At 55.0% G+C, this 13,010-nt stretch overlaps 1 protein-coding gene across 8 annotated transcripts in view; it reads left to right on the plus strand.

The window, feature by feature from the left end:
* Window positions 1–13,010, plus strand: part of SCYL1 (SCY1 like pseudokinase 1) — a 13,328-nt gene continuing 318 nt past the window's right edge. Inside the window, exons 1-17 of one of the 8 annotated variants that reach the window (XM_072791815.1) lie at window positions 1–188; window positions 536–676; window positions 851–978; window positions 1,053–1,279; window positions 1,686–1,776; window positions 1,853–2,008; window positions 4,304–4,462; window positions 7,189–7,296; window positions 8,064–8,177; window positions 9,917–10,072; window positions 10,592–10,780; window positions 10,901–10,976; window positions 11,270–11,434; window positions 11,640–11,782; window positions 12,400–12,471; window positions 12,536–12,769; window positions 12,858–12,912. In XM_072791815.1, the coding sequence (XP_072647916.1) occupies window positions 859–978; window positions 1,053–1,279; window positions 1,686–1,776; window positions 1,853–2,008; window positions 4,304–4,462; window positions 7,189–7,296; window positions 8,064–8,177; window positions 9,917–10,072; window positions 10,592–10,780; window positions 10,901–10,976; window positions 11,270–11,434; window positions 11,640–11,782; window positions 12,400–12,471; window positions 12,536–12,769; window positions 12,858–12,912 (2,065 nt within the window). In that variant the 5' untranslated portion in view covers window positions 1–188; window positions 536–676; window positions 851–858. Of the gene's footprint in view, window positions 189–535; window positions 677–848; window positions 979–1,052; window positions 1,280–1,685; window positions 1,777–1,852; window positions 2,009–4,303; window positions 4,463–7,188; window positions 7,297–8,063; window positions 8,178–9,916; window positions 10,073–10,591; window positions 10,781–10,900; window positions 10,977–11,269; window positions 11,435–11,639; window positions 11,783–12,399; window positions 12,472–12,535; window positions 12,770–12,857; window positions 12,913–13,010 lie in introns of those variants that run through there. The other 7 variants (XM_072791808.1, XM_072791810.1, XM_072791809.1 and 4 more) reach the window with 7 other exon arrangements.

The following is a 13,010-nucleotide window of genomic DNA, read 5'->3' on the forward strand; positions in this document are numbered from 1 at the left end:
GCCCTCGCCCCGCCCCCGGCTCGGCGGCCTGAGGACCCGGAGCACAGGCGCCCCAGCCTGCGGCGGCGGCGGAGACAATGTGGTTCTTTGCCCGGGACCCGGTCCGGGACTTCCCGTTCGAGCTCAGCCCGGACCCCCCAGAGGGCGGCCCGCCGGGGCCCTGGGTCCTGCACCGCGGCCGCAAGAAGGTGAGCACCGCCCCGCTCTGCAGGCCGTGGCCGACCTCGGCCTCGCCTAGTCAGCGCCGCCGGCCCCGCCGCGTCGCGCCCCGCCTGACGTGGCTGCGGAGCCTCCGGGGCAACGGGCCGCGGGAGGCGGACGGTCAGTGACGACGTGGCGGGCGGAGGACCGAGGGACGGCAGGCGGACGGAACCGGGGTCACGTGGCGCGACTCAGGCCCCGAGGGCTGACCTGGGGAGAGACTGGCGGCGGCCCTTTCCCCCCGCGCTTGGCAGCTCTGGGGACCATCTCGGAGCTGGCGTGGTCGCCTGGGCCCGGCCCACATCCCTCAGGTTCCTCTGCCCTCCTCCCTCAGGCCACAGGCAGCCCGGTGTCCATCTTCGTGTATGACGTGAAGCCCGGGGCCGATGAGCAGACCCAGGTGGCCAAGGCTGCCTTCAAGCGCCTCAAAACTCTCCGGCACCCCAACATTCTGGCCTACATCGATGGGCTGGAGGTACCCGCCCAGGGCGCTGCCCCGTCTTTGCCCCCTCGCTTTCTTCCAGTCTCCCTGTCATGCCTTCCCGCTTCCACCCTCCTGCCTCAGCACCCGCAAATTTGATCCCCTTCTCCACCTGTCTCCCCATGCCCCTCATCTTCCCTTCCTCTTACACCATGTCTCCTTTTTCAGACGGACAAATGCCTCCATGTAGTGACAGAGGCAGTGACCCCACTGGGAATGTACCTCAAGGAGCGAGCGGAGGCTGGTGGCTTGAAGGAGCTGGAGCTCTCCTGGGGCCTACACCAGATTGTGGTGAGGTGGGGGGCAGTGGTGATGAGAGCAGGGTGGGGGACTTCAGTTGCTGGAGTGTGATGGCTCCTTCTGCCCCCAGAAAGCCCTCAGCTTCCTGGTAAATGACTGCAGCCTCATCCACAACAACATCTGCATGGCTGCCGTGTTCGTGGACCGTGCCGGCGAGTGGAAGCTGGGGGGTCTGGACTACATGTATTCGGCCCAGGGCAATGGTGGGGGACCCCCCCGGAAGGGGGTCCCCGAACTTGAGCAGTATGACCCCCCGGAGTTGGCTGATGGCAGTGGCAGAGCAGTTAGAGAGAAATGGTGGGTGACTGGGGGCAGCATGCCCCAGCCCACCCTATTCTGGAAGCTCCTGTAGTCTCAGGACCCCTCAACTAGTTGGCACTCCCCTGTCCCCTGCTGCCCAGCTGGGGAGGGAACCAGGGTCCTCCAAGAGGTAGGGCAGGATAAACACAGGCTTTGGGTGTGTTTTGGTGGTTCTGAGTTTGAAAGATGTGTGATGTGGGGTGGATGTCCTTCCTTCTCTGAGCTTCACTTTCTTTATCTGTCAAATGGGACTAATGAACCCTGCTTCTCAGGGCCGATGAGAGGATCAGCTGAGGGACGTAGTTCAGGGTTTGCCATATAGTTAGTGTCTGGTGCCTGAGGCAGGTTGGAGGCCTGTACTAGCAGGTGGCAGGGCCTGGAGCAGCTCTGATCCCTGCCTCAGGTCAGCTGACATGTGGCGCTTGGGCTGCCTCATCTGGGAAGTCTTCAATGGGCCCCTACCTCGGGCGGCTGCCCTGCGCAACCCTGGGAAGGTGAGTGTCTGACCCAACCCCAGCCCCTTTCTGCCAGCCAACCAGCCCTGCCCTGCCACTGACCCTTCTCCCACAGATCCCCAAATCGCTGGTGCCCCATTACTGTGAACTAGTTGGAGCCAACCCCAAGGTGCGTCCCAACCCAGCCCGCTTCCTGCAGAACTGCCGGGCACCCGGCGGCTTCATGAACAACCGCTTTGTGGAGACCAACCTCTTTTTGGAAGAGATTCAGGTGAGCCCTCCAGCCGATCCTGGGCTTTGGTCCTGGGTTCTTCACTCCATCCTCCCTACCCACTTTGTGGGCTCCCCCATGACTAGACCCTGGGAGGCAACCATGGATTATGGAGCCAGGCTTTCTGGGTCTAGACCCTGGTTCTGACTCTTACTGTGTGACTTGTCTGACACTTGTTACTAATAATCGTACCTACTACTTCAGAGGAGCTCGGTGAAGATTCAGTGAGTCTGAAGTGCACAGCATAGTGTTTGGCACATAGTAGGTACTTAGGGACTCCCCTGGCACTCCAGTAACCACTTGTGCATAGTGGCCCTGGCTCTGATATATGCTGTGCCCAGTGCTGCGATGTGCTGTGGCAGGGGGTGGTGGGGTGGGGATGGAGTCAGACCCAGATCCCTGCCCTCAAGGATCAAGCAGGGAGTAAATGGGCCAGGTACCCCCTCTCGGGGATTCTAGCTGGTGGAGAGGGACAGAAAATACATAAATAAGGGAATTTGAACTCCCCAGGACAGGGGTAAGTACCAGGAAGGAAAATAGTGGGTCAGGGCGCCCAGGGAAGGGCTCTCTCAGGGCTGACATTTGAGCTGAGACCTGAAGAGTGGGAAGGTGGGAGCCATAGGGATGATAACTGGGAATGAATATTCCAGGCAGGGGGAATAGCACATGGAAAGATGTGAGGAAGGAATCTTTGGCTTAATCTCCTTAGACTTCAGTTTCCCGGTCTGTATAATGGGGATAATAGTAGTCTCTGCTGGCCGGTAGGTGGTTGTAGGGAATGAAGGAGGAAGGCTCAGCCCCAGATACCCGTTCTGACCTGGCCATGTGTGGGGCACACAGAAAGGTGACAGAGAGTCTGGAGCGGGAAAAGAGTGACAGCCCCCTGCACAGACCATGATGGAGCGGGGGGGAACCTGAGCTGCATCTTGGCTCAGAGGCACCAGAGACGCCGAGCCCCGTGCCTCCTGGGCAGTGTGGGGATGGCAGGATCTTTGTTACATGGAATGCTCACATGGCTGACTCTGCCAGGCTGCCCTTCTTAAAAAATGTGCTCCATAGGAAACGGGCTGTGTCTGCCAGTCCTGAGGAGAATGTGGGAGGGCAGTGCCAGGGGGCCCCTCTTCCTGTCACAGGGCAGACCAGGGGAGGGGTCTTAGCTAGGCAACCCTGAGTGTGGTTGGGTCTTCCTCTGGGCTTTGGCGCCCCACGAGCCCTGCTGTCAGAGCACGAAGCCTCCCTCCCACCCTCGACTGGGCTGCTCAGGTGCCAACCAGGTCCTCTTCCTCCCCAGCCAGAGGTCAGCTCTTCTGCACCAGGCGGTGGCTTGGGGGAATGAAGGTATGATTGTGAGTTCAGGAACTTTGGAAGCATGCAGAACTAGGTTATAATCCCTGCTCTGTCACTCTTGGCTAGTGACATTGAGACTCAGCCTCCTTGCCTGTACATGAGGGGATGAGTGTTTCTTCACAAGGTGCAGCACAGTGGAGGCACCAGACCACCAAGTCACACTCTTCCCTGACTGTTTCCTAGCTATGTGACTTTGGACAGATTCCTTGTCCTCTCTGTGCCTCAGCTTTCTTGGTGGATTAAACGTGGACTATGTTGGCACCTAGATCAAGTTGTGACGAGATTATTTAACCTGCGTAAAAGTTTTAGTATATCACTCTGACTGGCCTGTAGTCTATCCTCAGGAAATGTGAGTTGTGGGGATCACGGCCTCAGAAGGAGGTTGGGGGATCATTGAGGTGACAGCCTGGCCTGTTTGGGTTCAGTGGGAAGACCAGGTTTGGAGGTCAACTGCACCTAATCCCTGCTTTCCCCTCAGTTTGCCACAAACACCAACCCAGCTGGAGCCATGGGGATGGGGGGACTAAGCCCTCTCCCCTCTGAGCCTTAGTTTCCTCATCCTTGTGCTGGGGTTCATGGTACCCACACCTTGGGTTATTGGGAGGAGAAGAGGCCATGTTGACAAAGGGCCTATGCCCCAGGCGGCTGGCTTCCCAGCAACAGGTCACGCGCAGTGATGGGAGTGACGATCACTGACCAGGCACCCATGCTGTGTCAGGCACTGTGCTGGCAGCTTTCCTGTGCACAACAGTTCTGTGAGGTTGTATTGTTATTAACCCATTTCACAGATGGAGGAACTTGCCCAAGGATTTGAGCCCGGACCAGTTCAGCTCATAAGCTTAAGTTCTTTTTCGGAGTGGGGGCTGGTGACCCTCTGTCCTTGCCCATAGCTGAGGAATGGCCTGATGACGCTGAACTCCTACCTGTGTTCTGTCCTTGTTCCCCCAGATCAAAGAGCCGGCTGAGAAGCAAAAGTTCTTCCAAGAGCTGAGCAAGAGCCTAGACTCTTTCCCTGAGGATTTCTGCCGGCACAGGGTACTGCCCCAGCTGCTGACCGCCTTCGAGTTTGGCAATGCGGGAGCCGTGGTCCTCACACCGCTCTTCAAGGTGGGCGGGGGCTGGGTGGGTGTCCATTGCAAAAGAGAAGGCTCTGGGGAGGGACAGCCTGGTTACACACTGCAGGTGTACACTCACACACACACGGCAGACCCACACTCACACACACATGCACGACAGATACACATATACACAGGGGGCAGACCACGCTCACACACACAGAGACACACGCATGCACTTGAGGAGCTACTGCTGATATCTCATTGGTTCAGCTACCCAGGGCCACTTGATCTCAGGGAGGCTGTGGGGACTTCTTGTCCTTGAGGAGGTGAAACCTTATGCCTCTAAAATTCTTTTTTCGAAAACCCCTTACTTCAGAGCCTCTAGACCTTCCTCCATTTCCCCAAGACAACGCCCTTGTTCTGACTTGTGCACTCTAGTTTCCAACCCCACTTTCCGTCCTCTCTCCTGACCACTTGGCCCTCTGTTCATTTGACTTCTAGGGGTTTGATCCTCCCCACCTTCTTCAGACCCCAGCCCACTCTTACTTGGACACCTGCCATTCCCTACTCTATCTAGCCTGGGAGAACCCTTTCCCCTGAGGGGGGAAAGACAGCAAGCAAATCCTGTATGGCTGGGAATCTCCAGAAATTACAGAATTAGAGTTAGAGGGACATCCAGCTTGCCAGCGGGCACCTTCATTTCCCGGGGGACAAAAGAACAATTTAAAAAAGGGTGATGGGGACAGCCCGGTGGCGCAGCGGTTTAGCACCGCCTTCAGCTCAGGGTGTGATCCTGGAGACCTGGGATCGAGTCCCACATCGGGGTCCCTGCATGGAGCCTGCTTCTCCCTCTGCATATGTCTCTGCCTCTTTCTCTCTGTGTCTCTCATGAATAAATAAATAAAATCTTAAAAAAAAATGGGTGATGGTGAGAAGGGCAAGAAGATTTTGGTTCAGAGGTGTGCCCAGTGCTATACCATAGGAAAGGGAGGCAAGCGCAGGACTGGGCCAGATCTCTGTGGTTTATCTGGGTGAAAGACAGGTCAAGCCCCTGGATTTTCTTACAAGGATGCCCACCAGAATGAAGGTACCACCTGGGGAGAGGAGACACTGATGGAGTGTTTGCAGAATCCCAAGAAGCACATTCCTGGAATAAAAATGATCTTTGCTGACATTAAGAAGACGGAGGAAAGACTGAACTTGATATTTAAGTGTACCATATTCAAATGGGTCTCAAAGACCAGAATTCAGATCATGAATGGCTGATAGAATATTTCTTTTGGACAGTCCTGGTTTAAATAAGGCTGGCTTGTGGTTAAATGAATATAATCAGCTTTTTGAACTTGATAGTAATTATGGTTCAGCAAGTGCTGTCACTGTTTCCCCCTTCTAAAAGTATGATTGGAATTGATTATTGATGTTCAGCTTTTCACAGTGATGGTAAATGCCATCTCTAAACTTACAGGAGAGTGGTTTTATATTTAAACTTATATAACTGGTTATATTAATGTATTTAAATGCTGAGGAAATCCCTTCACTGTCTCAGAACAGCAAGACTCGGCTGTGTTTCAAGTTGTTTTGCTTTGCCTGTTAGAGGCAAGGACTGAAGATAAGCTGGCAGTGTCCACTTTATCTTTTTGGTCTTAACCATGCCAATTTAATTAAAATTCTCTGCATCTAAATGTTGCCTTTTGCTTAATGAAAGGCATGTTAGTGTGGTTTATGTGGTAATATTAAATGAAGAATATTTAACACGTCTCACATTTTACAGATGATCTGTACGGTCAGTTGCTTTTAAAATTCGGTGTGACAAGATAAAGCAGCAGACTTGGCTTGTGAATTCTTTACTAAATCAAGACTAAGTTATTTTTTATTTATTTATTTATGATAGTCACAGAGAGAGAGAGAAAGAGGGAGAGAGAGAGAGAGAGGCAGAGACACAGGCAGAGGGAGAAGCAGGCTCCATGCACTGGGAGCCCGACGTGGGATTCGATCCTGGGCCTCCAGGATCGCGCCCTGGGCCAAAGGCAGGCGCTAAACTGCTGCGCCACCCAGGGATCCCCAAGACTAAGTTATAATTCAGGATTATTTTTTTTTTTTTTTTTTTTAAAGATTTTATTTATTTATTCATGATAGTCACACAGAGAGAGATTGAGAGGCAGAGACATAGGCAGAGGGAGAAGCAGGCTCCATGCAGGGAGCCCGATGTGGGATTCGATCCCGGGTCTCCAGGATCGCGCCCTGGGCCAAAGGCAGGCGCCAAACCGCTGCGCCACCCAGGGATCCCTCAGGATTATTTTTTAAACAGCCATTCAAAGACACTACTGTAGAATTACCATATATGTATGATTGGTAATGGTGCTTTTGCCAAGTCATTAGAAGGGTTAAAATAGAGGTGATATATCATCAGCACAAATTTATAAATTATGTGATAAGGCTTAGGATAATTAAAAACAAAATAACAGATTTTTAAAAAAAGGAATTATTTTTAGAATTCTGTGTGCATGTGGTATATTGGTGCCTGATTATAGGGAGGAGCACAGAGCTTTCATCAACCTCTTGGGAGGCTGCCTTGACCCAGAAAGGTTAAGGGCAGGGCTGCCTGAGATGGAGTATGGGCAGAGGAGCTGCTGGAAAGTGCCTGACTCCTTCTACCATCACCCCATTCCCACCCTGGGAAATCAGCAGGGAGTTCCAGGAAAGTAAGTGAGCCTAGTAAAGTCATCCCACTTCTATGGAAGTAGCTGAGCTCCCTCTTCCTGCTCTTTCCTGAAGGTGGGCAAGTTTCTCAACGCTGAGGAGTATCAGCAGAAGATCATCCCTGTTGTGGTCAAGATGTTCTCATCCACTGACCGGGCCATGCGCATCCGCCTCCTACAGCAGGTAGGGACTATAGTTAGACCCTGTCCCCTTCTACCCAACCCAGACCCCACCTTGGCTGCTGGGGAGACCCCTGCCTCACCTCCAGCACCCATCAGGTAGCCAAAGCCCCCACCCTAGCACCCCAGAAACCTTTCCCTAAGTACACACAGGTGAGATACTGGTAAGGCTAGGCTCTTAGGAAATGGAGACAATCACAGGGCTCATTGGCAGCTTTGGGAAGGCACAGCCTGCCCAAACTGCAGGCCCTACCCCTGCCATCCAATCTCTTGGCTTGGTCACTTTAGCCATTTAGAGTAGGGATAGTATAGTGTCTCTCCTGCCAACTCTAGGTCAGTTGGAAGTATCAGACAAATCTATGGGATCGGGGGTGGAGGCATCTGATAAGCCAGGAAGTCCTAGAGGTTCCCAGGTATCATTCTCTGTCTAACTGCCAAACATGCTAGCTCTCCCCTTGCCACTTTCTGGGTCGGGGTTATAACCCCTTTTATAGAAAATACAGTGGAGGCTCTAAGAAGGGGTGTGGTGCAGGCCCAGAGGCCAGACCTTCCAGCTCCTAGTCCTTGGTTCTTCCCAGTACCCTCCTGGGCTCTCCTCATCACTCCACGAGGTCCAAGGCCAGAGAAGGGCCAGATGCCAGTTGGAGGGTTTAGGAGACTCACTTGTTTAGCCACTGGCTGCGTAGAGGGAATAACTGAGCCATGAAACGGGCCGGTAGCCATGGTCAGGTAGGAAGGGCTGACTGTGTTCTCACTCCTACTGGACCACAGATGGAACAGTTTATCCAGTACCTTGATGAGCCAACAGTCAACACACAGATCTTCCCCCACGTTGTACATGGCTTCCTGGACACCAACCCTGCCATCCGAGAGCAGACAGTCAAGGTAGCTAAGCCCTGGTTTTCCAGGTCTTGAATGGGGCTCACATGAGGACACAGAGGCCTTGGTTTTCGCCTGGGCGTCTGAGCAGGTTGGGAGGGGCAGGTACCATCCTGCATGTTGGTCCAGGTTTTGGGCTTAGCTCAGCAGCTGGTGGGGGTTGCAGGGTGGGCATGGCCTGTAGTCCTCTGTACAGCAGACCCTGGCTGAGCATCTCACTATGCCCAGCCCTGTGCCCCATGCTGGGATGCAGTGTGTCTTGGGAAGCTGCTTTTTGAGGTCACAGGGAATGGGCTTGCCAGACAGTAAACTGGATTAGAAAAGGTATGTTAGGGGGCTCCTGGTGGCTCAGTAGGTTGAGCCTGACTCTTGATTTTGGTTCTGGTCATGATCTCAGAGTCCTGAGATCAAGCCCCACATCAGGCTCTGCACTCAGCCTGGAGTCTGCTTCTCTCTCTCTCCCTCTGCTGCTCCCCCTGCTTACCCAAGCCTGCATTCTCAAAGAAATAAATAAAATATTAAAAAAAAAATAAGGAAAAGAAAGGATATGTCAGAAAGTCACAGAGTATAAAGAGAAGGGTTTGCAGTTTTAAAAACAGCGATCAGGGAAGACTTTGCTAAGGAGGTATTATTTAAGGAAAAGAGGCAAGGGATCAGGCTCCAGGGTGCTTGGGAGGAAATGTGCTCCCTGTAGAAGGAACATGTGCAGAGGTCTTGAGGCCAGCCTGTGCCTGGAGTGAAGTAGCAGCAGGAAGTTTAGCATAGCTGAAGGGGAATGGGGAGAGAGGCAGAGTCAGAGGTAACAGTGGCTCCCATCCGGAACGGTAGTAGCAGGTGGAAGGGACCACATCCCAAAGGTGGGGCAGACAGTATATGCTGATGGGTGGCAGTAGAGCCAAGTGTGGCTCTGAGGTTTCTGGCCTTGGCAGCTGCAAGGTTACATTGCCATTTATCAAGAAGTTTGGGAGCAGCAGTTTCACAGGAAGCGGTTGGTCTGGTCTTGGCCACGTAAGTTGGGCAGGTGCAGGTGTCTGTTCAGCCGCTGGTTATACATGTATGAAGTTTAAGGAAGAAGCCTAGGCCGGAGGTGCTCACCTAGGTATTGTCCGCTAATAAGGCATTTAAAGCCACAAAGGAGGTAAGATCACGTAGCGTGAGGGGTAGAAGAGAAGAGGCCTGGGGAACAGATCTGGGGGTCTGAACAGTCTCATCCACAGGAGATTGAGAAGGAGCAGCCATTGGGGTCAGAGGAGAACCAGGAGTGGGGGGTGGGGTCCTGGAGGGCCAGAAGATGGAAGTCTCAAGGAGGAAGGAGATCTTGGGGGTGTCAAAACTGCTGAGGGATCAGATATGGTTTTGGTTTGGATGGAGAACTGGTCATTGGATTTAGCAACATGGAGGTTCCTGGTGACCTCTACTCGAGCCACTTGGTAGAGTGTGGTACAGGGGTGTTTCTGTGGAAGTCTGAATCGAGTGCGTCCAAGAGAGAGCAGAAGGAGAGTGATGGGAGGTGAGAATGTGAACAAACTTTGGAGATTTTGCTGTAAAGGGGACAGAGAAGTGTCCCCTTCCTTGACACTCTGGGTAGGGGCCAGGACCAGGAGGGAGGGAGGTTTGGGAGGGCTTTGGCAGGTCCTGCCAGAGCCCAGTGTCCCAACTGGCCTCCGCACCCTCCCAGGAGGCCACTCCTACATGTGACCCTTGCTGGCTGTGGCCCACAGTTTCCACATTCCCCCACCCTGCAGTCCATGCTGCTTCTGGCCCCAAAGCTGAACGAGGCCAACCTCAATGTGGAGCTGATGAAGCATTTCGCGCGGCTGCAGGCCAAGGATGAACAGGGCCCCATTCGCTGCAACACTACCGTCTGCCTGGGCAAAATCGGCTCCTACCTCAATGCCAGTGTGAGTGCCCTGGGACCTCTGTCCCTGTCTCAGGACCCAGCATCCTCTAGGGCTAGGCCTCCTTGTGCAGGGGCTGACATCCTCCCAGCCCCAGTGTCTGAGGGGTAGATGGTGGTGAATCTGGGAACTGAACCTGGGCTTGCCTGGCCCCATGACCCATGTGCATTCCCTCAGCCGGGGTTTGTAAATGGAGACGACTGCAATGCACAGACAGCAGGAATGAATGAATGAATGAATGAATGAATGATGTCAATGGTATAGGTGGGGAGAGAGGCACAGGCTCCAGGGAAGCCGCTGCTCTGGCCCCTATGGTCCTGAGGCATCATGAACCCACTGAACTGGGAGAAGCCAAGCTGGAGTTTTAAGTAAAAATTCTCCTCCTTTGTTAGTGATTTGCTCATCTTTTTCAGACTTGGGGTCAGGGGGCCTGTGGATGGCCTCTGCTCTGCAGCAGGTCTGGCAGTTCTGGGTCCCAGGACTGACCCCACACTCAGGAGCCCTCTCCCCTGCCCCTCCCAGACTAGGCACAGGGTCCTCACCTCCGCCTTCAGCCGTGCCACTAAGGACCCCTTTGCACCTTCCCGGGTGGCGGGGGTCCTGGGTTTTGCTGCCACCCACAACCTCTACTCGATGAACGACTGTGCCCACAAGATCCTGCCTGTGCTCTGTGGCCTGACCGTGGATCCCGAGAAATCCGTGCGAGACCAGGTGAGGCACAGCTGGGCCCGGGCTCTGGAGCTGAGGCTCGGGGGATATCTGGGCTCTAGCTGGCCTGGTGGGCTCACGGGAACCCTGGAGGCCCCAGCTCTGCCCCTTACTACCCCACAGGCCTTCAAGGCCATTCGAAGCTTCCTGTCCAAACTGGAGTCTGTGTCAGAGGACCCCACCCAGCTGGCTGAAGTGGGTGAGTGGCCCACACTCATGTTCCCTCTTTCTCCCACATCTTCGACTATCACCTGACATGGCCCCCTTCCACCTCCCTGGAGTATCTAAAAGCTGGAAGAACCCCAGAGAGCAGACCTGACACCATTGCTCCTCACCCACCCCACTCCCATCTCACAGATGGGGTGCGGGTGCACAGGTCTGGAGAAGAGAGGGCCACTACAAGTTGCTCCGTGTCAGTTATTGCCTTCCTGTCATCTTCCCCATGAGGCCCTGGGGTGACTATACCTGTTTCTCTCTCTCGTCATTGTCTAGAAAAGGATGTCCATGCGGCCTCCAGCCCAGGAATGGGAGGAGCCGCAGCCAGCTGGGCAGGCTGGGCTGTGACAGGAGTCTCCTCGCTCACCTCCAAGCTGATCCGTGCGCACCCAACAGCTGCCCCGGCTGAGCCCAACATCCCCCAGAGACCCACACCTGAGGGTGAGTGCCCCAGGGCTGCATCAGTGACTGAGAGGGCTCAGAGGAGTTGTTACTGTCTGGCTTCCCCGGGGGTGGTGGTGGGGACGTGGGAGACAGGGCAGGGTCTTCTCCTCCCTACCTTCCCCCCTACCCCAGCAATCTCTCCCTGTTTTGAGACCTTTCTGGGCTCCAGTGTATGGGAGCTCAGTGATCCTCTGCTCCTCAGGACTTCCTGCCCTGGCCCCCACCCTTGTCCCTGCCACGTCCACAACCTCAGGCCACTGGGAGACACAAGAGGAGAGCACAGACACAGCGGAGGACAGCAGTGCTGCCGACAGATGGGATGATGAAGATTGGGGCAGCCTGGAGGTGAGTGAGGCTGAAAGGGTCTCCTCAGGCCACTCTAGCTCAGAGGTTATAGGCTGCCTTCAAAGAGCTCAGGTGAGCTTGGCTGGAGTCATGCCTGGCCTCCTCTGCACAGCATCCCTGGTAAGTAGATGTCATGGAGTGGCCCTGGTGTATAAGAGCTGGCAGCTGACACTCACTAAACCCAAGGGCCTCTGGGAGCAGGGCTGGAAATGAAAGTCCAGGTGGGTGGTTTTGGGGGCAGCCCATTGGTCTTCTCACCCTCTTCTGCTCCCCATCCTTCCCCCAGTAGCTCCAATGGTTAGTAAGGAGAGGCCATTCCCAGGCCTATGGAGTAGAGCTACCCTGAAGGGAATGGGGGCAGACCTCTCCACTGCTGACAGCAGTCTCTGGCCCAGGGCTGTGGAGAGGGGTGTGGAACTGCTAGATCTCATTCCCCAGCCTCGGAGGAATGATGGCACATCCACTCTGTAGATGGGAAACAAGGCTTGAGGAGCAAATGAGATGGAATGCAAAAGAAGAAAGGGTAGAGCCCATGGCTGAGAAGAGGCTGGCAGGCTCCTTGCCCTTTGGGTGGGGGCTGGAGTGTCTATAGTCATGCTCTCCTTCCCACACTGCAGCAGGAGGCCGAATCTGTGTTGGCCCAGCAGGAAGACTGGAGTACTGGGGGCCAGGCTAGCCGTGGTGGGCAGGTAAGTGGGGTGGGGCAGGGGAGTTCCTGTGTGGGGGGGGTCAGCTCCCCCCCCATCCCATCAGGCACTACCTCTCCACCTGCAGACCAGCAATGTGGACCCCAAATCCCCTGAGTCAGACTGGAGCAGCTGGGAAGCCGAGGGCTCATGGGAGCAGGGCTGGCAGGAGCCAAGTCCCCCAGAACCGCCCCCTGAGGGCACAAGGCTGGCCAGCGAGTATAACTGGGGTGGCTCGGAGCCCAGTGACAAAGGTGATCCCTTTGCTGCCATGTCTGCACGACGGGAGGCTGGCACCCAGGTACTTGGCACCCATCCACTTGAGGGTACAGACTGGGGTATACCTCAGCTGGGAGTCCACCTCCACTCCAGCCACACTTCCCTTTCAGCTGAGACCTGATTCTTGGGGCGATGACAACTGGGAGGGTCTGGAGACAGAGAGCCGTAAGTGCTTCCCCTGGGAAGTGCTTCCCCTGGCAGGGGTGGCAGTGGCGGTGGTGGGGGGGGGGGGGACCAGGGCCCTGGGCAGGTGCACGCTGGGA

Source organism: Canis lupus, chromosome 21, assembly GCF_048164855.1.
Source record: "Canis lupus baileyi chromosome 21, mCanLup2.hap1, whole genome shotgun sequence".
NCBI classification, from domain to species: domain Eukaryota; kingdom Metazoa; phylum Chordata; class Mammalia; order Carnivora; family Canidae; genus Canis; species Canis lupus.